Source organism: Phocoena phocoena, chromosome 1 (genome assembly GCF_963924675.1).
Source record: "Phocoena phocoena chromosome 1, mPhoPho1.1, whole genome shotgun sequence".
Taxonomy (NCBI): Eukaryota; Metazoa; Chordata; class Mammalia; order Artiodactyla; family Phocoenidae; genus Phocoena; species Phocoena phocoena.
This window is the reverse complement of record NC_089219.1, coordinates 68,401,183-68,428,489: the sequence shown is the minus strand read 5'-3', so window position 1 is coordinate 68,428,489 and position 27,307 is coordinate 68,401,183. Positions and strand designations below refer to the sequence as shown.

The 27,307-nt window shown below is 42.1% G+C and overlaps 1 protein-coding gene across 1 annotated transcript in view; it reads right to left on the bottom strand.

The window, feature by feature from the left end:
* GIPC2 (GIPC PDZ domain containing family member 2) overlaps positions 1–26,266 on the bottom strand; it is an 87,269-nt gene extending 61,003 nt beyond the window's left edge. The window contains exon 1 of the mRNA XM_065890472.1: positions 26,027–26,266. Within this exon, the coding sequence (XP_065746544.1) occupies positions 26,027–26,266 (240 nt within the window). The remainder of the gene's footprint in view (positions 1–26,026) is intronic.
* Between the last annotated feature and the right edge of the window lie 1,041 nt (positions 26,267–27,307).

Genomic DNA, 27,307 nt, shown 5'->3' with positions numbered 1-27,307 from the left:
CTGCAGAATAACGTTCCACTCCGGGCAGCCAGAAGTTGGCAGCCAAGGCATCAGGGTTTCTTTCCTGGAAGGAGTAGAGCCATGGAAGAGCTCCAAAGAAAGTTGTGTTGAAAACCGGCAGAAACGTAATGGTCCCTGGGAGGTGGAGTAAGAGCCCTCTGTAGCAGCAGGTAACTAAAGCTCCGAGACTTCAGATCAGTTCCTCAAGGGAGGATAAAAACCTATCACTCACACGATCTCAATGCTCAGCCATCAGCAAATACATCTGTATGTCATAAAGTCTAGAGATTCAAATACTCCTCATAGATACTGCATTTTGAACTGAAAAATAAGAAATGCTTTCTAAATGCTGCAAAGTCCGTGCTCATTCATCTACTCACAATCATCTATTGAACACGTGCTTTTTGTCAGGTTCTGTGCTGCATGCTGGATGTACAAAGATGACTAGGACCAGTCCTCATACACAAGGAACTCCCAGGCTGGTAGATGCTCCACTGAGGTACAGTAGGGCAACATAACCCAATTGTAATATAACAGTCCTGGATATTTAAACCAAAAAGGAACCGCAGATACATATCATGAAGCTTCCGACCTCCATTCATACATTTTCTTCAATCCAAAACCTAAAAGGCCTGCCCGCCCACCCCCAACTCTACCCCCACGCTCTTGTCTATTGAGACTCTGCAGGAATGTGACTGCCCGGTGGAATCACTCTTTCCACTTCACTCATTCGAGTGTCTGAGTCACCTTGCCTTCAACTCCAATTGGTGTAACACGTATTTGTCATCCTCACTCAGAGAGGCGAGATCTCAGTCATCTTTCTCCTACGATGTCTAACACAGTGCACTGCTCAGTTTTTATCCGAATGTCACTGCACATTCACTTACCTCGTTTAATAAAACCTACCTGTGTACTAGGTTTTATTAACCTCATTTTGTGGATGAGAAAATTATGACTTCATCCAATTATCACAGCTAATAAATGTTTAGTGTTAAAAGAAAGAAAAAACAATACAAGAAAAGAAACACTGAAGTGGCTATATAATCAATGTTCCTCTAACAAATACCTGGTTACAGAGATATACTAGAGAAAAGATATACTAGATAAAAGTAGTATGACATAGTACTTAATGTCATATTTTATACTCTGGTGCACAAACTAAATCAAAAGAAAGTAAACTCAGGGTAAGGTAGCATATAAGGAAAATTATCCATCCATTAGATATACCTTTCTGATGTTTTTTCATTGTAAAACGAAATACTTAACATCTTCTGGGGTATCTATATTTGATGCTTTACCACCATCATTGTTAATTTTCATAAGATTGATGGAGTTCTCATGACTATTCCACTTTCCAGAGCAGTACTACTCAATATAAATGTAACACAAGCTACATAATTTTAAATTTTCTAAAAATCACATTAACAAAAGATATAGGTGAAACTAATCTAATTTCCTCATATAATCCCATATATCCAAAATATCATTTCAACATATAATCATTTTTAAAATGAAATTGAGAGTTTACATTTTTATTAAGTCTTTTTTTTTCCAATTGCCCAATTCAGCACACCACCACCGCTTTCCCCCCTTGGTGTCCATACATTTGTTCTCTACATCTGTGTCTCAATTTCTGTCCTGCAAACCGGTTCATCTGTACCGTTTTTCTAGGTTCCACATATATGCATTAATATATGATATTTGTTTTTCTTTTTCTGACTTACTTCACTCTGTATGACAGTCTCTAGATCCATCCATGTCTCTACAAATGACCCAATTTCATGCCTTTTTATGGCTGAGTAATATTCCATTATATATATGTACCACATCTTCTTTATCCATTCGTCTGTCGATGGACACTTAGGTTGCTTCCATGACCTGGCTATTGTAAACAGTGCTGCAATGAACATTGGGGTGCATGTGTCTTTTTGAATTATGGTTTTCTCTGGGTATATGCCCAGTAGTGGGATTGCTGGGTCATATGGTAATTCTATTTTTAGGTTTTTAAGGAACCTCCATACTGTTCTCCATAGTGGCTGTATCAGTTTACATTCCCACCAACAGTGCAAGAGGGTTCCCTTTTCTCCACACCCTCTCCAGCATTTGTTGTTGTTTTTAAGATCTGGTGTATATTTACCCTTGCATTTTATCTCAATTTGGACTAGCGACACTTAAAGTGCTCAATATCTGTATTTGGCTAGCAGCTACCATATTAGGCAGCTCTGTTCTGGAATCCCACGTCTTTAACAATTTTATACTTTGTATTTTTCCCATCTCCATATAACTATACATGTCATTCCCTCGGCCAAAAATGCCATAGCTTAAACTCAACTTCTAAACCCAGTCATATCTGTCAAAATCTTCCGCATCCAATAAAGTCTAGCTAAACTACATTTTCTAGTAACACCCTAAGCTAATGTTATTCCTTCACCTTCTATATACCTATTAAATTTCATACATTTGTTGTGGAACTCACCATGTGCTGCTTTGTAAACTTTTAGCAGGTAAGGATTCAACTTATTGTCATATTTGTCTTATTGCGTGCCTGTCACCATGATTTATAGGAGATGTGGTTTAATGAAAGGAGAAAGCTATTGCCCTTTGGGGCCAGATTTGTTGTTGTGCTGGACATCAATATCTACAGTACCCATTCCCCTTCCCCCTCAAGTTTCATTCCTCATTTTAAGCCATATGGTAGATTGGGTAGGAGTAACCCATCCTCAGTTCCATCAGAAATGAATCGTAGTTAGGTTTAAATCAGTTAGTGACTAATTCATAATCCAACTGAGGCCAATAACATACAAGAAAGAATTTGTTGGGGTTTCTGGGGAAGGAATCTTCTTTTCCACAGAAGCTCCTAGAGAGGTGTCTCTGTCCCTCTGATGTGAAGTCTAACTACTGCGGCTGTCACTTCAACATTAGAAGACTGACCCTGGGGACAAAGCTGGCACATGGAGAAGGGCAGCGCCTCTAGATCCAACCTCACCCAAAAACAGTCAGTAATGGACACTGGAAGTCGTCCACCCCTTTCACCTCCTAAGACAATCTTCTGATATCAGGTAGCTATACTTCGTGTGTGCTTTGGAGGAAAATGATTCACCTCCTGTGTTACAGGCATAAGGCTTAGACTGGTAGAAGTGGTGATTTTAGGAGTAAGCATGTGGCCCAGTCCTGGCCAACAAGACATGGGAGGAAGATGTCCAGGAAGCCTCAGGGAAGTATTTTTTCATTCCTAAGAAACAAACACAGTAAAAGACAATCCCCTCTTCCCCTGGATGTTCCCTTACCTGTATGTGATCTAGAAACTTCCACCACCACCTTACTACCAACGCAGGAAGAGATCAATGCCAAGAACGCAAAGATTTCAAGTGAACCTAGGTCCTTGACGTTGGTGAGTTGCTCTGTTAGCCAGCTCTGGAACCCACTATGCCTCTTTTATGTAAAATAGAAAATTATTTGTCTTAGGCAGTTGAACTAGCTCTGTTCTACTTGCAGCTGAAAACATCCTATCTGATACACAGCCCTATCCCAGAATGTTTAGTTACACAAGCCAATAATTTCACCAACCCACTGTGGGTTGGATTTTCTGTTGCTTTCAACTAACAGATTTCTAACTGATAGAATCATTATCCTTTGTATCTTCATAATTCACGGGAGGGGGTGTTGTTTTGTTTTTGGCCACACTCCACAGCTTGTGGGACCTCAGTTCCTGGACCAGGGACTAAACCCAGGCCACGGCAGTGAAAGCACCAAAACCTAACCACCAGACCACCAGGGAACTCCCCATAATTCACAGTTTAAAAGTTCTTTCTACCTACTGTCTCATTTTATCCTTAAAAAAAAAAAAGACAACTCTGAGGTCTATGGTGAATCATGTTTCCTTTAATGCACTGAAGTGATATGCATTCTTATCCTAATTTCATATCCTATCAAAAATTTCAAGCATTGGGCTTCCCTGGTGGTGCAGTGGTTGAGAGTTCCTCCTGCGTGCCCCGGTCTGGGAAGATCCCACATGCCGCGGAGCGGCTGGGCCGGTGAGCCGTGGCCGCTGGGCCTGCACGTCCGGAGCCTGTGCTCCGCAGCGGGAGAGCTCACAACAGTGAGAGGCCCGCGTACAGCAAAAAAAAAAAAAAAAAAAAAATTTCAAGCATAAAGTAAAGCTCCCCTTACTTCCAGTACCAGCAAAATGGATATCTACAGAGGAGCTATGTTATACTTGTAATGGTTGTGAGAAAGAAAGAAAAATAGTAGTAAAGGAAAGAAGGAAACAATGGGTTAAGAGGTAAGAGACCTGGATCTAGTCCCCACTCTGTGCTCTCAGTAAGCTCAGTCATTTGACCTCCTTGGTCTTCATGTACATCCTGGCATTAGTAAAGCTTGGCCTACATCACACAGCTGTTACTAAAACTCTAAGAGACTATACATAAAAGTGCTTTTTAAACTAAAAAGCTCTAAAGGTTATTATTAGTATTATTCCTGGAATACAGGTGCTTCTTGAATAATATTTACACCTATGCTTGACAGCTTAAATTGCATTACTTTTCCTGAAAATTAGATTTTGCTCCTTTTTAATGTCATAACCAGGATGGATTTCATGTTCCCCCATAAATTACATTATCCTTGAACTTTTTTTGTTGAGATTAACTCATGACAGTATTCTTACCCTGCACTTATATTTCAATAGCTATTTTTCAGTTCTTATCACACGGTTATGATTATTCACCCCAGAAACTCAATATGGCTAGGATGATAAGACTCTGAACTACTGTAGAGAGCCATTAATATAAATTAATATTACTTTTTCTCTGATGGCACCATTATATATTCCACGAGTGTGCTAGGTGAATAGGGTTAAATAAATCATTTGTCATTAGTGCTTCAAAAGATATTCTAGCCCACAAACAGGTTGCAAATCTCTCCAAAAACACATCAAATTCATTTTTAAAACTCCAGGAAGTCCACTTCCAACCTTTTGTTTAATGCTTTCCTTAAACAGGAACTGAGTTGGCCCAAGATTCCACATATTCCAAAGATCTCTGGAAGAAATTATGGGCTTGTGTGGCTTGCATTACAGTATTTGGAATGTGATTTTAAATATAAGCAACTAAGGACTTCCCTGGTGGTGCAGTGGTTAAGAATCCACCTACCAATGCAGGTGACACGGGTTTGAGCCCTGGTCCAGGAAGATCCCACATGCCTCGGAGCAACTAAGCCCATGCGCCACAACTACTGAGCCTGCACTCTAGAGCCCACGAGCCACAACCACTGAGCTCGCGTGCCACAACTACTGAAGCCCACGTGCCTCGAGCCCGTGCTCCACAACAAGAGAAGCCACCACAATGAGAAGCCCGCGCACCACATCAAAGAGTAGCCCCAGCTCGCCGCAACTACAGAAAGCCCACATGCAGCAACAAAGACCCAACGCAGCCAAACATTAATTAATTAATTAACTTTTAAAAATAAATATAAGCCACTAGAATAGTTATCTCCTGTGGTTATCTAAAATAACAGTGTTATCGGGCTTCCCTGGTGGCGCAGTGGTTAAGAATCTGCCTGCCAATGCAGGGGACACGGGTTCGAGCCCTGGTCTGGGAAGATCCCACATGCCGCGGAGCAACTAAACCCGTGAGCCACAACTACTGAGCCTGCGCGTCTGGAGCCTGTGCTCCACAACGGGAGAGGCCGTGACAGTGAGAGGCCTGTGCACCGCGATGAAGAGTGGCCCCCATTCGCCACAACTGGAGAAAGCCCTCGCACAGAAGCGAAGACCCAACACAGCCAAAAATAAATAAATAAAATTTAAAATAACAGTGTTACTAAATATTTTAATACAACTACTTTCCTACATCTCAATCTACCAAGAACCTTGCTAACTCTTTATATTTTTCTAAAATAAGCATTATAGAAATATCAATGTCATTATAGAAAATAAAGAGAAAGTGGATAATAATAAACATAGTAATTAACTAAACCATACTTTCATCAGGAGTTAATACCACCATCTTTATACACAAGAATACCACTTGGATTATGTTTTCTTCGTTAATGACCAAGGCCCTATCTGGGTTATTCTTATTATCTAAGCCTCACAGACTGTTTCTCAAAAAGAGAAAAAGATTTTACTTCCGTTCAGTTAATTGCCCTTAAAATAGCAGGAATTAAGAACAACCTGAAACTAAGAATAATTACTGAGGAGAAAAGATCACCCACTTACCCTGTGTGCTTGAACAGAAGGAAGTAACTCTAGGCAAGCCAGAGTGACAGAATTATATTACTCAAAACTCTTCCCAAAAGCTAAGAGTCTCATCCTACATGATTCCCCCAAATATATGGTAGATGTGTTGTATAAAGGAAATTCTAGAACTCAAACAATTCTTCAATGACATTCATGGAATGAGACAGCTGCTCAGCCCTCTCAGCTCTACACAGTTTGGAGACTGGGTCCCACTTCTATTAGAGCACTAAGTGAAGGAACTGGGGAGATAAAGGTCTGGAAAAACAAAAATAAAATAAAAATTAAGGTTTCATAAACATTAATTGATGACTTATGTGTACCAGGTATTTTCACATACTACCTCATTTAATCCTACAACAATTCTATGTGACATTTATTACTATACCCATATACTATACAGATTAGAACATAAAGATTTAAAGAGATAAAATAGTTTGTGATTAAGTAGTATTTGGTGCTAATATAACTCCAACCCTGCTTGTCCAGTTCCATGCTCTTTCCCCTACAACGTTGCCTCTCTGACACCAAATATCTACATAGAGACATCCAAGTTACTGATCACTTCCTAAAGCATTAGCTCAGCTAATCCATGTGCATCAGGTCATAAGGACAAGCAACACTACATGCTGTGTAGAAGAGAAAACCAGCTCAAACCCCCTTACATGATTTGTCTAAGGTCACATAGCTAGTGAATGACAGAGACAAACCTGGAATTCAGACTTTTGTGCTTTCTCTAACCCCATGATACCATAGCTGTGATGTAAATATAAATTTGGCTTTAAACTTAAAACTCCTAGAAGGCAGAGACTACAAAGTTTTTGCTCTATATGGAGCCAAATACAGTTTATTTATTAAACCACCCACTTCTTAAAAGGAGTGAAGACAGCTTACAAAAAGGAGCTATTTGTAATTGGACTTGAAAAGTCAGATGTAAGACTTCTCTGGTGGTGCAATGGTCGCAGTGGTTAAGAATTCGCCTGCCAACGCAGGGGACACGGGTTTGATCCCTGGTCCGGGAAGATCCCACATGCCACAGAGCAACTAAGCCCGTGCACCACAACTACTGAGCCTGAGCTCTAGAGTCCGCGAGCCACAACTACTGAGCCCGTGCACCACAACTACTGAAGCCCACATGCCTAGAGAAGCCACCGCAATGAGAAGCCTGCACAACAAAGAGTAGCTCCCGCTTGCCGCAACTAGAGAAAGCCCGCGCACAGCAACAAAGACCCAACGTGGCCACAAATTAAATAAATAAATAAATTTAAAATAAAAAATTTTTTAAAGTCAAATGTATTAGGTGATTAGTAAATATCAAAATATTAATACATTGTTTAATTTGATTTACTGTAAATAAGTAATTTTAAATGATTTCTTCCAGTTAATTTTAAAACTGACCATAACCCAAAGAAATGAATGTAACAAAACACAGACGTTTAAGATCTCATGCCTATTATCTTCCCAGTATAACACATGTAACAAATTTCTAAGATTTGTTTTTTTAAATATACATTATTTTAGAAATCCAGTGCCTTTGCCTTCACCTTGTCAATGGCTACAGTCACCTAGAAAAAAAGTTTCAGTTTGGAAAAGATATAAAATTGGCAACAAGACAGATATTTAGAAACCTGATACTGTATGCTCTATTTAGACCTTCATGAGGATATTGTACAAAGCCCTGCCTCGGAACTATGTAGAACTTTCTATAAATGATTCACTTCTAAATTAGCTGTCCTGGGTCAGCAGTGGCAAGTCTTAAATAAAAGGTGAATCATCCTTTGTACTGTTCCTTCTCTGGTACAACCACATTTTTTCCCAGTGTTTTCAATGGGCAAAATAATGTGACAAAAATAGTTTTATCCCCTCCTCCAAAATCAAATCACATTTTTTAATCTACCAAATGACTTCCCAGAGTAACAGAAAGAACGTTTTCCTTTGTTAATGAAATCTAATCAAAGCAACCACGTAACAAAGAAAGGCAATCTCAAAGCAATTCTTGAAACAGGAAAAGGTTAAAAGCATAGAGATAGGTTTTAGTCTTGCTTTTGTGGACATTACACCGACACTAACCCGAGGAGTAAGATAAATCAAATGTGTGTAGCTATATATATCCATCCTCTTCCAAACTATAATTCAGGTCAGAGGAGATATCTGAGCTTTAGCCTGGTCTAATAATGCTGCAAGGTTACATGCCAATTTGAAAGACATCATAAATCACTGCTGTTCCCCTTGTCAGGTGCTGTCCCAAATTTTCCAGGTTTCTAAACCACGTATCTTCTTCTTTTTTTTTTTTTTTTAAACCACTTATCTTCTTAAAAGCGTCCTCTTGCTTGACACTTAAGATGGAAGAGAACCTCAAAAGGGAAGGAGAAACTCGATATAACAGGAGACGTTTTACATCCGAGAATGCAGTAGAATGGTTTGTGAGACATAACATTATAAATTATTATTAGTAAAGAGACCTGTGATTAAACTTTCCAGTTTACCAAATATACAAATATAAATTATATTATTTTTTAAAAAGCCATTAGATCCCCAAAGGGTCCTTAAACAAAATTTTAAAATTTGTTTGGCAGAGTGCTTATGTAGCAAGCACCTGTTCATATTAACCAGGAAGCAGACTTATTATAACTCTTACAATGAAATGTCTACAAGGTATGTGATATTTAAAATCCACCCAAATGGCACAACATTGTAAATGAATTATATTTCAATAACTAACTAAATAAAAGCTACCCAAATAAATCATGAAAAATTGGAAAGCAAGCATGAGGAGCCACTCAGGGGTCAAGACGGGAGTGATGCAGGAGGGTGGTCTATTCCTTCCTATTCCCCAGAACAGAAATTCTGACAGAAAGAGATGAGCACTTTATGAAGAAAATGGGTCATGCAAGAAACTCTCAACAACTTGAGGGAGTGAAAGATTGCAATTGATTTTTATTCTAAACTAGGACACCTGAAAGACGTTAGAAAAACATAGTGCAGAGTGACAGGGCAAGAGGGGACAAAGGAAAATGTACTATAGGGTTCCCTAGATGAGAGGTGACAAAGGGTTGGGGTGAGGGAGTGGAGGCAAACTCAGTGACCGCCTTAGACCCTTATTGATTAGAAAGCCTGAGAAGCATAGAAAAGTTCACCCATGGGTGGGGCTGGTGTGACGCAAAGAAGCTGGTTAGCCGAGAGTCTGGAGACTGTGAAGATTCTTCTAGGTTCAGTTGCTCAATTTCAAGCCACCTCCCACCCCAGGGGTAGACAGCTCCAAGAACAGAGACCAGGAAGACACGGAGAGGAGCTGCCAGGAATAGAATCCTGTCACAGAATCGGAGACACTTAGTCACAGCCCTGGCTGAGAGCCTCTCATCTTTGCTCCCAGGGGTTTATGACCAGCTCGGGCTCCCCACTCTCCCAAGCAGCTTCTTCCCACCCTCTGCTTGCCAACATTCCTGCCCTCCCTGCCTGTAGGACTCCTGCGACTGGAGCAGACAGAACAGTTAGAGAAGAGGGGAGGAGGACCCAGCAGTGTCAGGAAGCTTCCCAAAGAAGCTGGCAGGGCTCCATCCTCACTCCCAAGAATGTGTCACCAAGCCAGAGCCAGGACGAGGAGTACCAGCATCTCCTGGCTCCAAGCTTAGAGCTGACACTGTGCCTTCACTACCTGCTTCTATTTTTATGCCCACACCCTCCTCTCCCCACCCCCTCCCTAAATGCCTACCATTCAAAACCTTCCTTACTGCCTAGGAAACTGGCTTGTGTGTGGTGCGTGCATAATTAGCAAATGTATGATAAACTTTCTCACATCGCATTTTTTTTTTCTCCTTTTCTATAATTAGAGGGACTCTGGATCCTAGTTCACCGCTGCTGTCCCAGAGTAATTATTACAACCTTCCTTCTCACTCTGTGAAGTGTCTGGGTAGGAAATATAAGTTACATGGCCATCTATTTATAATGCTTCTTCTACTAAGCAGATCAAATAAGCACGTTCCCTTTTCAGGATGATAAGACTAGACAACGTGGGATAAAAGGAAAAACATGATTTGCATGTTGAGGAAAGGCAGTGGTAGAGTTCTTCCTCTATCCCTTAGCATGTAAGTAATCTTCCCCAGAAGCTTCTTGGAAGTCAGTGTCCGCGACTTGAGCACAATTAAGAATCTAGGAGGGACTTCCCTCGTGGCGCAGTGGTTGGGAATCTGCCTGCCTGTGCAGGAGACACGGGTTCGAGCCCTGGTCCGGGAGGATTCCACATGCTGCGGAGCAACTAAGCCCGTGCGCCACAACTACTGAGCCTGTGCTCTGGAGCCCATAAGCCACAACTACTGAAGCCCGCGTGCCTGGAGCCTGTGCTCCACCACGAGACAGGCTACCACAATGAGAAGCCTGTGCACCGCAGTGAGGAGTAGCCCCCGCTCACTGCAACTAGAGAAAGCCAGGGTGCAGCAATGAAGACACAACACAGCCAAAAATAAATAAATAAATAAATTTAAATTAAAAAAAAAAATACTTCATTATAAAAAAGAAAAGAATCTAGGAGACTCATGTACACAGTGTTATATTTAAAATAAATAACCAACAAGGACTTACTGTAAAAAAATAATAATAAAGACATTTAAAAAATAAAAAATTTAAAAATAAAAATTTTTTTAAAATCTCCAACTAACTTTAAAAAAAAGATTCTAGGAGATTTAACAAGTGTGGGGAGAGTTGAAAATGAGCTCTAAATGTTCAGTGGGAGAATGGAGTAGAATAATAGAATTCCATGCTAAGAAAAATTCTGTCACAGGTATGTCTAGAGATATGACACAAAGAAACATGGGTATTCCTAAAGAGTTATTTTTGAAATAACTCTTTTGAATAAGAGTTCAAGAGAAATAAGCATTGACAAATGCAATGCAAAATAATTCTGAATAAATTTGTATATTTAATATTTCAAGTTTGAGATCTTTGACTGTGTTGACTGAAATAGTTTATTAGGTTTATACTAAACTTTATTGAAGAAGTCCTTGTCAGAAGAGTCCACGTTAGTTACTATAACACAGAATTCCACACTGAGATAGCTTAGTTTGAGGATCATGTATAGAGATAAACTTTTAAATTTGCTTTCCTTATTTTCTGGGATTAGGCAAAAAGTAGGAGACTGAAATTGTACAGGTCTAGAATAGAAAAACTAAAAAGAAAAAATTACCAAAAAATTACTCAAAAATTGCCTAAAAAGCATCTTTTTTGAGGAAAAGAGGGAACGGGAACTAACATTTATTGAACCATTGTTCTAGAGAGCTAATATGCTATTTCATTCAGTTCTTGCGACACTCCTATAAGGCAGGTATTATTTGTACATTTTCCAGGTTCAATTCCATTGTTCAATTTTCCAGGTGAGAAAATTGAAGCCACTCGGTGACACCTCCAAGCATCAAACTCAGGGCACACCACGCTACTCTGAAACCCACCTCCCCATCAGATTGACCTAAAGCATTGCTGTCATGCCACCCTGACTCTCCATCTATCATAGGACCCTATAAGCCTGTGAAATAGCCACAGCAACATGTGTGGCTTCAAGATATTGCAAAAGCTTGGAATCTCACTAAATTAACCAGCCATGTTTCACTTTGTATAATTACAATCCTATAACACTGATCCTAAAACTGTAAGTATAAAACAAGAGGTCTTTCTACTGCTTTTCCCTTCTTGTTGCTTTCCCATTTTGCCCCCCTTTGCATCCTAACTTCACAGCTTAGAGCAAGTGCTTAACCTCAAGCAAACTGGCATAAAGCAATGTTGCCAGCATGTAGGGTGACACTAGAAAATTCTGAAATCTTGTGGGAGCTTTTTTAGTTGTTACAATGATTATGTACACCACTGGCGCTGGCAGAGATAGGGGATGAGGCAGGGATACAGTATGAACTCTAGTGCTCAGAGAGGCTCAGCCTGGTGAGCCTAATTCTGATGATTTTCAAATGTCCTACTAGAGATTCATGTTGGGAAGAGAATATATATATTCTCTTGTTTGTGTAGAACCTTATCAAGAGTTGTTCATCATTTCAGAAAATCAAGTCACTGACAGCACTGCTGTCCATGTTATTTGAATTTAACACGAAACATTTATATCATTTGCTCCTATTATTGTGACATTATATAGTTCTATGAATACCTACAAATATTTAGATAACAAAAGGTAACAGAAAGGAGTCAACAACAATCAAGTGACTATTGTCTTACTTTTTTTCTTCGTTTCCTTATTCTTTTTAAATCCAACCGTATTCACTGTAAGTAGGTAAATACAAGCAACTGACTGCTTCATTATGTCTTCTGAGATAGTTTTCCCAAGTATTTGCATTGAAATCCATGTTTGTTCCTAATAGTTTTAAAAATTATGTGTATAGGTAGGTATTATTGTTTAAATTTTTATTTCAGGATAAGTAAAAGTGGTGCCACAAAATATTTGTTATTACAGGGGAACTTTGGGTCCAATAAGGTTAAGAACCACTTGTGTAAAGGAAAGAACATGGGCTTTGGAGTCAGACAAACCTAAGACAGAAGACGTCTCTTTGGACTGCATGATTTGTGTACTTTACTTTTTTTTTTTTTAAGTCTTTATGGAACTTGTTACAATATTGCTTCTATTTTTTGTTTTGGTTTTTTGGCCCCAAGGCATGTGGGGTCTTAGTTCCCCGAGCAGGGATCAAACCCACACCCCCTGCGCATTGGAAGGCGAAGCCTTAACCACTGGACCGCTAGGGAAGTCCCTTGAGTAGTTTACTTTTTTTTTTTAATTAATTTACTTTATTTTATTTACTTTTGGCTGCATTGGGTCTTCATTGCTACGCATGGGCTTTCTCTAGTTGTGGCGAGCGGGAGCTACTCTTCATTGCGGGTGTGTAGGCTTCTCATTGTGGTGGCTTCTCTTGTTGCAGAGCACGGGCTCTAGGCATGCGGGCTTCAGTTGTGGTGCCCGGGCTCAGCAGTTGTAGCTCACAGGCTCAGTAGTTGTGGCACACTGGCTTAGTTGCTCCGCAGCATGTGGGATCTTCCTGGGCCAGGGCTCGAACCTGTGTCCCCTGCATTGGCAGGCAGATTCTTAACCCCTGCACCACCAGGAAAGCCAGAGTAGTTTATTTTTGTTCTGAGCTCCAATTGCCTCATCTATCAATCACAGCCATTTCTGGGGGCTCTGTTAAGAATTGCTATTTCAAACAAGGTAGCACAGGTTAAGTGGTAATGATAGGTATTCAACAATAATTCCCTTCTCAATGCTCAAGCTATGCTTCCCTCCCCCACTTACCTTTACAGAAGGCAGGAAAATTAAGATAGGAAGGAGGAAGTATAAAGAATACAGAAGGAGGGACTTCCCTGGTGGTCCAGTGGGTAAGACTCCACACTCCCAGTGCAAGGGGCCCAGGTTTGATCCCTGGTCAGGGAACGAGATCCCACATGCATGCAGCAACTAAGAGTTCTCATGCCGCAACTAAAGATCCCATATGCCACAATGAAGACCTGACACAGCCAAAAGTAAATGAATTTTTAAAAAAGAATACAGAAGAAGAAAGGGAGTAACAAATCATGATCTGTACCTAATACCTAACTACACCCAGAACACACTGTTAGTATCAAATGTGAAAAGGTTCAGGAGGTTCAAGTTACATTCTGGCCCTGGATCATGAAGAACATGTTGTTAATGCCAATCAATAACACAAACACTACTACAAACACTACTACTTAATGCAATATATGGATATGTAAATTGTTCCAGGAATGGGTACAGAATTATCATTTCCTCAACCTTGTTACTGTGTATCCCTTTAATACCACTTAAAGTTAACACTGCAACTTAAGAACCTGTAGAGGTTGAGATGTAGATCTGGATTTCAGCCTTTTTTTTTTTTTTTTTTTTTTTTAAGTTGGAACTCTTCCTCTACACGTAGTTTGATTATCTCCAGGGAGATTTTTATACAATAGCAAATACACTTTCTGAATGCTGGATCTTGTGCCTGTTTAGCCACTACTAACTGGGGGTCAGATATGTTCCTAAAAGGCAAATATTCTATCACTGACAAGGTCTAAGGTCTCTTCTTCCCTTTCGCTTATCTGTAGAAGCCATAGGACCTCCCTGGTATTAGCCATGTCCAAGCTTCGACTTCATACTCCACATTTTAATCACCAAAATTTCAAAATACTCAGCATACCCCAAACAGAAAGGCTAGAGTTTCTAAGACAGTGAGAAAAAAGCAGTTTTTAGATCCCAATCCAGAGAAACAGTGACAGTCATCCACTCTTTGTTGGCTTCCTCTTTTCTTTATCTCAGCAAGTATCTAGCCCAAAGGTATTTGTTAGTTACTTTATCTGAATACATAGTTTCAAGAAACAGCTTTAGATGCACCCCAATGTTCACAGCAGCATTATTTATAACTGCCAAGAAGTGGAAACAACCTAAGTGTCCTTTAACTGGTGAATGGATAAGGAAGATGTGGTATATTCACACAATGGAATACTACTCAGCCATAAAAAATGAAATTTTGCCACTTATAGCAACCTGGATGGACCTGGAGGGTATTAAGCTAAGTGAAATAAGTCAGACAGAAAAAGACAAATACTGTATGATATCACTTATATGTGGACTCTTAAAAAAGTACAACAAACTAGTTAATATAACAAAAATGAACAGACTCACATGTATAGAGAAAGAACTCGTGGTTACCAGTAGAGAGAGGGAAAGAGGGAGGGGAAGACTGGGATAGGGAACTAAGAGGTACAAACTACTATATATAAAATAAATAATCTACAAGGATACATTGTACAACATCAGGAATATAGCCAATAACTATAAGTGGAATATAACTTAAAAATTGTGCATCACTGTGTTATACACCTGAAACTTAATACTGTACATCAACTATACTTCAATAAAAAAATGAACACCTTTGGTTACCTTAGGTGATGGGGATTTATTTTAAGGAAACAAAGGGAAACAAAAGAAACACAGGAAACCTTCTCAGAAGACAGACTTCTTAGAAATTACTAAAAATTGGCTCATTGCCATTAAAGACACAGTGTCAGCTCTCCTAGCATGAAGGACATTCTGATGGCCCTCTGTGACCCTGAAAGGACCCCAGTGACTCTGCCATCCCCAGGCTTCAATGTTTTTTTCTTAGGTCCACTTCTTTGCTTCTGCTACTACCAACTGTACAGAACAGATACATGGTATGCTCCTAATCTGTTAAAAGTAGAAGGGAGGTTTACACTTACACAGATATGCATTTACTTTCACACAAACACACACTCATAAATTCACAAATTTTATTTTTCTGTAATGATGGTCAAGAAAGTGGCCTAAGCAGCTGCTTCTGGGGAAAGAGGACTAGGGAACCATGGTTCACACTTTTTTCCCCCACACACAAAAAAATGGTTATCCACTTTTTAAAATTTTTTACTATGTACATATATTATTTTTTCAATTAAAATAAAAATTGGTGGATTTCCCTGGCAGTCCAGTGGTTAAGACTCCATGCTCCCAGTGCAGGGGGTCCAGGTTCAATCCCTGGTCAGGGAACTAAGATCCCACATGCTGCACCACATGGCCAAAAAAAATAAATAAAAATAAAGACACCAATTTCTAAAAAAATTAAAATAAAATAAAAATTGGTTTTAAATAACATTTACTATGTAGCTGCTCTGTGGACTTCTGCTTCACAGAGAGTAATTTCTGCTAGGAAATTTAGTGAATGAATAAAACAAAACCACAAAAGCCATTTTCCCTTGGTGGTCTTTGGTCAAACATCATGGATATGCTCACTAACTGAGAGCCAACAGGTGGAAAGAAAGAGGAGGACCTGAGAGGAAGGTTACAATTAATAACACTGAGGAGGGGACTTCCCTGGTGGTCCACTGACTAAGACTCCACACTCCCTATGCAGGGGCCCAGGTTCGATCCCTGGTCAGGGAACTAGATCCCACATGCTAAAGATCCCACATGCTGCAAGTAAAGATCCCACACATGGCAATGAAGATCCCGTGTGCCGCAACTAAGACCCAGTACAGGCACATAAATAAATAAATATTAATATTAAAAAATATATATATATGGGACTTCCCTGGTGGCACAGTGGTTAGGACTCCGCGCTCCCAATACAGGGGGCCGGGGTTCGATTTCTGGTCAGGGAACTAGATCCCACATGCATGCCACAACTAAGGAGCCCTCGAGCCACAACTAAGGAGTCCGTCTGCCACAACAGAGACCCGGTACAACCAAATAAATAAATATTTATAAATAAATAAATAATTTTTTAAAAAACAGTCTTCGATTTGAAGTCATTCTCTTTATTCTAGTTTGTTACCACACTTTCCTGTATAATTACAGTTTTACATTTGTGGAATCAAAATTACACGCTAGGTATGTACACTGAGCAGTAAAGGTACACACGGCTCAATACTTTTGGGGCTCTGCCACAATTTTCTCAATCAAATTCCATCTCACTCTTCTTTGATCTCTGCCTACCATATCCCTACCTGCATATTTGGTATCTCTGGCAGCATCCTTCATATTCCACCTTGTATTATCAGCATATACATACTTGTTAACTCATATGCCTTAGTTTACTCTTACCACCACTCCTATACATTGTAAGCTCCGTGAGATAGGCAGTTGGTAACATTTATATGCATTTCAATACTTTTTACATAAAAGTGACACTCCAATATTTTTAATTGAGTGCACAAGCTCTGGAAGACCGTTCATACTGGAAAAGACCTTGGATCTTCTCATTTAATCCAGTGGTTCCCAAAAACATATCTGCCAACAGATGATAGACCAACTGCCTAGGGACACCAGGAAGAAGTTAAATTACCACATTTTTCAGGCCCTAGCCCAAATCTGTAGAAGCGGGGCCCAGAAACCTGCATTCTTGGAGTACTGACTCACAAGCCTGAGCGTAAGTAGGAGTTGTTAATTTTAAAAGGAGGCCATTAGACTGAGAGTGTTCTAATGAACTTGGCAGCCTAGGTAAGCAAACCAAAACCTAGGCCAGCAAATGCCTCAAAGTTAAGAAACCTAAAGGACAACCAATCACAAACAGCCAAGTAGGTTTTCCCAAATAAGGCAACCACTTAAGCTAGAGCCAATCAAATAACTTCCTCACTTTGCCTCCACATCTCCTCTAGAAAAACCTTGCCCCTAACTCCTGTCTGCTGAGCACTCCTAACCCCTTCTGGTTTGCCACTGCCCAAATCGATTTTTGCTCAAATATACTCAATTTAAATATGCCTCAGTTTATCCTTTAAAAGAATTAACAGGGAAAGAACAGGGGAAAGATTTCCAGGTAAAGAGAAGAACAACAGATAAATGTCAGAGAACCAAGAATAGTTTCATGCTCTCTACAGGCCGTGGAAGGTGTCTGCCACATCCCTAATTCAAGAAGTCTCAGACCATCTGTCCTGCCCACTGTCCTCTCCAACAGGACTCCTTATCCACTGTTCATCCGCCTTAGTACCACCTACACACTGGACCAGAGACGAGCCCTGACCCACAAGCCAAAGGGGCCTGCCCCACCTGTCCTGTACCCTGACTCAACAACAGAGACTCACTCTCAGGGAGTTCAAGTTTGAGACAGAGTGGGCGCACAGAAAGTACAGAAGCAAAGGACTAAAAGACAGAGAGGAGGCAATAGGGGCCTTAAAGGAGCAAAGTCAAAGGATAAAAAGAGGAAATCAGTCAAGAACACAGTAAGAAGTAGGGAGACAGGTAGAGAGGGAAGGGGAAGAGCAACTGGACTTCCTCTTGGTTCTCCAGAGTCTGAAGTTACTGCTTTCACCCAGACAGCATGAGTGATGTTCCAGCTGTCCACGGAACCTGACCGCCCAGCTACAGAGACGATCCTGGGCTTCCTCACCTCCCCATACATCCTAACAAATACATACATACACGTTGTCCAAGGTAACCTGAGTGTCTCCATCTCTTACAACCTGCAAGAGCCTCCCATGTCCACTCAGGATGGCTGGAGGGGTGGGAGTAGGTGAGGGACGGCAAAGGGGACACCATCTGTCTATGAGGTAGCAGAGGCTTGGGGAGGGGTTCAGACTTGATTCTAGAGTTGTTCACGCACCTACTTGGGGGGGCATCTCCAACACACAAATCAACAGTCTTACCCATTTCTTATCTTCCTGAGAGCAATGAGGTCTATAAGGCAGCTGGTGAGACTATCCTCCCACTTCTCAAAATGAGTCACGGTTCTAGGGGGAATTTTTTGGTGTTTTGTTTTTTACTTGAGCTTTTCATAGAAAACAGAGGCTGATGCTCATGAGGGATAGTAAGCATACATAATGATCGTAGTATATTTAGAACTTCTCAGATGGTACTGTGCAATTCCAGAAAATACCATCCTATTTAACTTAAACTAAACTTTATAAAGGAAGCATAGCAAAGGAATGGTCGATTGTGTTTCAACTTTATAAAACACCAGTCAGGGGTCATTCCCCTGCTGAAAAATACTTGGCTTACTCTTACTGCCTACAGAATAGAACCCATATAGCTTCAAGGACATTTGTAGTCTCACTACTGTTTACATCTTCAGCTTCATCTCCTACTGGATCCACCATCTACTTTTATTTATTAAACTTTTATGGTGCAACTAAGCCATCTAGCAACTCTGGAAATGAGATTTTTAAGGGAAAAAACTCTCCCAGCCCTCAGTAAGAGATAAGTAACTAAATTCAATTCAGTGTGCTAATGCTATGTTAAAATCATGCAGTACTGGGTATTAAACATATCTAGGGCTTTCCTGGTGGCGCAGTGGTTGAGAGTCCGCCTGCCGATGCAGGGGACATGGGTTCGTGCCCCGGTCCAGGAAGATCCCACGTGCCACGGAGCAGCTGGGCCCATGAGCCAGGGCCACTGAGCCTGCGCATCCGGAGCCTGTGCTCCACAATGGGAGAGGCCACAGCAGTGAGAGGCCCACGTACAGCAAAAAAAAAAAAAAAACATATCTAGATTGGCAGATTCACAAGGAAGGCTTCTTGGAGGAGGTGACAGTTGAGACTGGAGAGGTGGGTAGGAGCTACCAGAACAAGGAAGTGAGAACATCATGAGAAAAGGCATAGAGGAATAAAACAGTTAAACATTCTGGAATAAAAAGGGGATTGTTAGGAGATGAGACTGGAGCAGTAGGCACGGGGCAGGACTAAAGAGGCAGGCAGGACTAGGAGACGTTGTCTGGCTGGTGGGGGTTATTTGTAAGTGCTATGGTCTGAATGTTCATGTCCCCTCCCCCAAAATTCAAATGTTGAAATCCTAGTGTTAATGGGTGGGGCCTTTGGGAATTGCTCAAATTATGAGGGTGGACACCTCATAAATGGGATTGGTGCCTTATCATAGAGGCTCCAGAAAGACCATTAGCCCCTTCCACCAGATGAGGACAGAGAAAGAAGTGCCAGCTATGGACTAGGAAATGAGCCTTCAACAGAGGTAACCATGCTGGCACATTGATCTTGGACTTCCCAGCCTCCAGAACTGTGAGTAATACGTTTTTCTTGATTATAAACTACCAAGTTGGTGGTATTTTTTTAATAGCAGCCCCAAAGGAATATAACAGTAAGTAACAGGGAGCCTTGTAGGTTTTTGAGATTGGTATGAAGAATCAATATTAAAATAGAGGATGCGGGACTTCCCTGGCAGCGCAGTGGTTAAGAATCCACCTGCCTATGCAGAGAACACAGGTTCGAGCCCTGGTTCGGGAATATCCCACATGCTGCAGAACAACTAAGCCCGTGAGCCACAACTACTGAGCGTACGCTCTAGAGCCCACGAGCCATAACTACTGAGCCTGCATGCCACAATTACTGAAGCCTGCATGCCTAGAGCCCATGCTCTACAACAAAAGAAGCCACTGCAATGAAAAGGCCATGCACCACAACAAAGAGTAGCCCCTGCTCGCCACAACTAGAGAAAGCCTGCACACAGCAATGAAGACCCAAAAGAGCCAAAAATAAATTAATTAATTACTTTTTTTAAAAAATAGAGGATGGGTGGAATCAGGGAAACCATATTCAGGGTACCATTTAGAATCTGCATTGTAGAAATCCAGCAGTGACAACTGTCAATGCCTTCCAGCCAAAAACCACCAGGCATTCTCATTTCTAGTTTACTGTTCCTTGCAACAAGGAGGGAGCACACCATGGAGAACCATGGGGGAGGGTCTGAGTAAGAGGGCATTAGAAAAGATTTGGGCTTGTGTTAGGTGATGTTAGGACAGCATAGGTTTGCTGTCAGGAACTGAGGACAAGTCTATGACTCAGTATCTTAATAAAACTATCTACAAGGTGGGGAAAGCTATCAAAGCTAAAACTGTGGGTGGTAAAATGAGCAGCAGTCATTTATATCAGTCAAGACAGGGGGATAAAAAAAAAAAAAAAAAGACAGGGGGATAAGAACTTCCCCAGTGACACAGTGGTTAAGAATCTGCCTGCCAATGCAGGGGACACGGGTTCGAGACCTGGTCCAGGAAGATCCCACATGCCATGAAGCAACTAAGCCCGTGCACCACAGCTACTGAGCCTGAGCTCTAGAGCCCGCGAGCCACAACTACTGAGCCCGTGTGCCTAGAGCCCATGCTCCACAACAAAGAGTAGCCCCGGCTCACTGCAACTAGAGAAAAGCCCACACGCAGCAACGAAGACCCAATACAGCCAAAAATAAATAAATAAATAAATTTATTTTTTATAAAAAGGGAATAGGGAGTGCTATAATTTGGAGGGTTTTGTTTTTTCTTTTCATTTTTTGTTTGTTTTGTTTTTAGGGGGTGCTGTAATTTTAAATGGGATGATCAGTACCAGCCTCACTGAGAAGATGACATTAGACCAAACTTCAGAAAGAGCATTCTGGGAATTCCCTGGCCGTCCAGTGGTTAGGACTTGCGCTTTCACTGCTGAGGGCTCAGGCTCAATACCTGGTCATGGAACTAGGATCCTGAAAGCCACAGGCGTAACCAAAAAAAAAAAAAGATCATTTTGCCAAGGAGAGGTTCTGGTAGAGAAGACAGCCAGTGCAAAAGCTCTAAGGCTCCAGAGTTCAAGGAACAGCCTGGAGGCCAGACTAGCTGGAGCATGTTAGAGAGGCCACAGGGCCTGTAAGCATCATTGGATTTTGGCTTTTACTCTGAGTGAGCTGAGGAGCTATCAGTCTTGAGCAGAGAGATGAGATGCAGAATATATCTCACTGGAGACAGAAACTTTTGAGTTTTGCTATAAAGGAGAAATGGGGTAATAGCATAAGAGATGGGGGTAGGTGACAAGAGAAGGTTTGTTGTGTTTTTTTTGTTGTTGTTGTTTTTAAATTTATTTATTTAGTTTTTGGCTGCACTGGGTCTTCGTTGCTGCGTGCGGGCCCTCTCAAGTTGCGGCAAGTGGGGGCTACTCTTCGTTGCGGTGCGTGGACTTCTCAGTGTAGTGGCTTCTCTTGTTGCCGAGCACAGGCTCTAGAGCGCGCGGGCTTCAGTAGTTGCGGCACGCAGGCTCAGTAGTTGTGGCACGCAGGCTCCAGAGCGCAGGCTCGGTAGTTGTGGCGCACGGGCTTAGCTGCTCCGCGGCACGTGGGATCCTCCCGGACCAGGGCTCGAACCCGTGTCCCCTGCATTGGCAGGCGGATTCTCAACCACTGCGTCACCAGGGAAGCCCTGTTGTGTTTTTTTTAAGACAAAGAGCATAATTGCATGTTGAACGTTTGGCTTGAAATTAAAATCACAATTCTTGACTCTTCTGCTTCCCCAGTGCACTGCTTTATTTGACTGCCCTATGTATTGAGAGAGAAGGGGCTGTACTTGCTTGATCCATTCATTCAATGAATTACTTAGTATCACAACATATACAAACTAATGTAACCAAATCAAAGTTAATAATTTCTGAAATCTATAGTTTTCAGCTTCTGGACAAGTATCTAGCTATAAAAGTGATTTCTTAATAAACTCTTTCAAATTCACTCTTTCCCCACAATCTTTCCACATAATAGAGAATTAAGAAAATATGTCATGACACAAACTACTTGTCAAACAATTACAGTAGTAAAATATTCAAAAGACCCCTTCAACAAATTTTATGACTACAGCTCAACAGTTTAGTAATCAACTCGTACATGAATCCTGAAATTTTTCCTTTTTTTTTTTTGGCTGTGCACGGCATGCGGGAGTTTAGTTCCCTGACCAGCGATCCAACCCATGCCCCCTGCAGTGGAAGCGTGGTGTGCTAACTACTGGACTGCCAGGGAAGTCCCTGAATCCTGAATATTTTAAAAGATGGTATCAAATGTTTTGTAAAACTGTCCCAGCATTTATGACTTAACTGTTCTTTTAGATGAGATTTACTTTTTTTCTTTTTGCTGAATTGCTCATTTAGCTGTTTAGAAAAATGACATCAGCTGTAAGGGATTTTTGCATAATTGGCCATCTGTTTCAAGGTAATGATTACAGACTGCACCCTGCAAGTGATTCATAGGTTTCGTTAACTTCTTCCTTCAGAAACCAGGTAATAGGTGAAATCCATAATTATCAGTTTCACTACAGCATCTTTTTGAGGTAGTAGGTATTTTGGTGGTTGAGTCTGAGGGTTTACTTGAAAAGATCATTTGTTTAAAAAAGAAGTTTTGCCGGTTTGTATTTGGAATCTGAAGATAGTTACCAAGAACCCCACAGCTGCTATGCAATGAACTTGGAACCAGGAAACCTTGATTCGAATCCCGACTCCGCCACACATGAGCCCAGTGACTCTGGGCAAGCTACTTGACTTCTCAGAGCCTCATGTAGCTCAACTGCAAAATGAGAAGACTCCTTGCCTCAGTGCTATGGTGAGGATGGAATGACCACCCTGTAGCCTTAAACGCCTCGCACAGCCAGGGGCACATTACAGACTCCCTGCCATCAGGTCAGAACAACTCCTTCCCTCTTTTCCTTAGCAGAGAGAGTACAGCTCTTCATACAGTGCCATTTGTATCCTTATAGCCACCTCTCTAGAGAAAAGGCAGGACTTCTGATATAGTCATATAAAGGGGGAAATTTTTTTGTTTTTTCCCCACTGACATCTCAAAAGTTTATACCACTATTCCTCTTGCTGGGGGAATGGGATGAGAAATGGGATCTCACTAGTGTACATTTTATTTTAATAAATTACTCGTTTCAAAAGTAACTATTGAGGACTTCCATGGTGGCGCAGTGGTTAAGAATCCACCTGCCAACGCAGGGGACACAGGTTCAATCCCTGGTCCGGGAAGATCCCACATGCAGCAGAGCAACTAAGCCCGTGCGCCACAAATACTGAGCCTGCGCTATAGAGCCCGCGAGCCACAACTACTGAGCCCACGTGCCACAACTACTGAAGCCCGTGCGCCTAGAGCTCGTGCTCTGCAACAAGAGAAGCCACTGCAATGAGAAGCCTGCGCCCTGCAACAAAGAGTAGCCCCCGCTCGCCACAACTAGAGAAAGCCCGCATGCAGCAGTGAAGACCAAACGCAGCCAAAAAATAAATTCATTCATTCATTAAAAAAGTAACTATTTAGATACTTTGACATATACTATGATGATCGATACTTTACCTTGAATATACTTAACTCTTTTTAGTCTAGATGAAAAACCTGCATTAATGTTGATTATATGCATAAACATACTAATATATATATCTAGGGTTATAAAAATTTATGAAATTTGATAAAGCACATCAAAATACCTAATGTTTATCTCGAAATTTTAATGCAAGTCAGCACATTGTAAACTTAAAATGCTGAACGTGGTTGCCAAGTTATTGCTGAGACACCCTGGAAAACTTGGGAAGCAATATAACTTCATGGAATTTGGAGCCAGAAAAAAAACCTGGGTTTAAACCCAGGCTCTGGGACTTCCCTAGTAGTCCAGTGGTTAAGACTCTGCACTTCCAATGCAGGGGGCATGGGTTTGATCCCTGGTCGGGGAACTAAGATATCACATGCCGCACAGCATGGCCAAATAAATTAATTAATTAAATAAACACAGGATCTGCCACTTACTATATGTAATTTTGAAAATTTTCTGAACCTCAAAGCATTAGTTTCCTATCTGTGAAGTAGGGATAATAATAATACTTCTCAGGGATTAAGTGGATTGAGTCAAGTCATGCATCTAGAACTCAAAATAGTATCCCATTATGATGAGGAAGACTTAATGCAAAGTAAATAAATCTGGAGTCCCTGGTTACAGGACAGATATTTAAAGTTGTCAGTTAAGAATGCTAACTAGCTCACTTAGCTTAGAAACAAGAAGATCCAAGTTTAAAATAACGGCCCAGCTTTTTTGTTGCTAGCCAATGGCCAGACACATTGTACCTCAGCCCACTCATTTAACTGTTAGGTATTAATGATATTAGGTATTAATGATATTAGTTACAATTTGTAAAGCACTGACCACACACCAATGCAATCTGATAGGTTTACACATGCACTCCAGTCTTTACAATAACCCTTCAAGGTAGATATCCTTATCTCTATTTTACAAATGGCTGAAATTGAGAGAAGTTAAACTTGTTCAAGGCCACCCAGCTAGTAAGTGGTAGAGCCTGGAACCACAGTGGGGTTTGTCAGTCTCCAAATCCTGTCCTTAACTACCCAATGAACTCTCTACCACCTACCTCTCTTAGAGAAGATCAAATAACATTTTTCCTGCAAGAGTGCTTTTTGAATTGAAACGTCCTATACAAACATGAAGTATTATCGTTAATACTCTATATCAATCTAAATAATTCATAGAATGGGTCTGTGATTTGCCCCCTCAGTGCCTGGGAACCCTGAAAGAACAAAAGGTTAGCTTCAAGATCTCTTTCATCTCCTCTTGGAATTTTGACCTCAATTTCACTTGAACTGACCTGATAAACAACATTAAAGAATAGATAGCTAAATGCTGCTCTGTGCCACCCAAAGGCAGCTCTCTGCACTCTCAGGAGTCCAGGGCAACACGGTCTTGTGCTTTTCCTTAACATATGGACAAAATATTTTCTTGGACTGACTTCTCACACCTGCATTTGCAGTTAGCTTGGGTAAGTATAAATGAAAGTGTTCACATAAATGTCCGCCTAGACTAGGGCTTTGGAAATCACCCTATAACAAACTCCAGTTCCTGGCACACATGCTATCGATCTAATAAAAGCAAATTTCAGTCCCTTTTCAAGGATATGGGGTAAAATTTAGAGGGGTTTTTCCCTCTGAAATTTTTGTCAACTAGTCCCGCATAGTTTAGTATAACTCTCTTAGTTATCCACCCTTGGAATAATAAGCTTCCCGGAAATTCCAAAGCGTTGATGACATGTGACATGACATATGCGGGTCAAAATGGGGCTCGGTTTGGTATCACCCGGAAGGCACCCCCTAGCCCACCGATCCCGGAGATGCTCAGCGTGGCCCGCTCACCCCTGCAGAGGAAGCAGGAGGGCAAAGTCCAGACAAAGTGAAGGGTGTTAATTTGCCGAGCCAGATCTCGACGCTGGGAAGGCGCCGAAGCTGCTGAATCTCGGGTTACTAGAGCATGCTCATTTGCGTGAGGAAGAAAGGTCGTCCCGGGTTTCCCAGAGGCCAGATAGAGACTGGAGAATGTGACTTTCTCCAGTCCTGGGACTTAGCTCTTCCCTTCCCTGTAAGGCCGTACTCGCTCCCCCTGGGGCGCTCGCAGCCGCGGACCCCACCCCGCTTCCGACTTCGGGATCCGGGAAGCGCAGCTCAACCAGCCGGAGCCAATTTAAACCTGCGCGGGGCGGTGGGAGAAGCGGCGAGAGGGAGCGAGAGGCTGAGCCCCAGCCCCCGGCGCTTACCTCCGACGGCGAAATCTCAAACACGCTCGCGATCTTGGCGTAGAGCTCCTGGATGCTGGAGAAGTTCTCCACTCTGCCCGTGGCGCTGCCGTGGGCCAGCTGCGTGTGGAAAGCCAGCCTGCAGGTGGGCGCCGGGAGCCTGGGTAGGCTGCCGCCAGCCGCATTAGTCTGCTCGCCCTCCACCAGCCGGGAGGTCTCCTTGGTATTGAATTTCTTTTTTCTCCGCAGCCGCAGGGGCATCTTGCCTGGCCGAGGGCGGGGACCCACCTGCACTGCCACGGACTGCTGCCTCCTTGGCCTGGGCCCGCAGACTTTGTGCTATGGGCCTGCCGGCTCCGGGCAGGTGCAGCCTGGGCTGAGCCAATGGCAGAGGCGCTCCCGCCAGGCCCCGCCTGCTCAGGGCCCTCCTCCACTGAGAGGAGCTGCACCTGCAACCCACCGAGCAGCCACCTGCCCTCCGGATGGATCAGGGAGAAGAAAAGTTGGACCCTGAGGAAGGGGAATGTTGCCTACCATTCCAGTTCTACAAGGATCAAGCCATCAACCATCGCAGCTGCCCCGGATGGTGTGCCCTGAGGGGAATTCAGGATGGAGAAAACAAGGAAGCATTCTGTTATTTGGATACTGGCCCTAGATAGTTAAGATGCACATCTAAGGAATCATTTCAGTGAACTCAGACTCTTGCATCTTCCCCTACATAGGAAAGCACTACAATCATTAACTTGAGACGTCTGTCCTTTGTGATTAGCAGTAATCTTTTCATGTTCCATAACACGTTTTTATCCAACAAAAACACCCATATATCCTGGCTCCTCCCTTACCTCTTCTGAGCAGTTCCTCAGAGCTATCTGAGAGGCTCTCCTCTGCTATAGTGCTCAGTAAGGTCCCCAAATGAAACTTAACTCAAAACGTTTAGGTTGTGCAGGTTCTTCAGTCGATAGCCCATTCCCTCCTCTCATCTCCTGGCTTCTTTCCCCTCCTTTAAAAATGGTTCAATTTCTAGGGATTTCCCTGGTGGTGCGGTGGTTAGGAATCCGCCTGCCAATGCGGGGGACTCAGGTTCTAGCCCTGGTCCGAGAGGATCCCACATGCCCTGTAGCAACTAAGTCCATGCGCCACAACAGCTGAGCCTGCGCTCTAGAGCTCGCAGGCCACAACTACTGAGCCCATGTGCCACGACTACTGAAGCCCGCACACCTGGAGCCATGCTCCACAACAAGAGAAGCCACCGCAGTGAGAGGCCTTTGCACTGCAATGAAGAGTGGCCCCCACTCGCCGCAA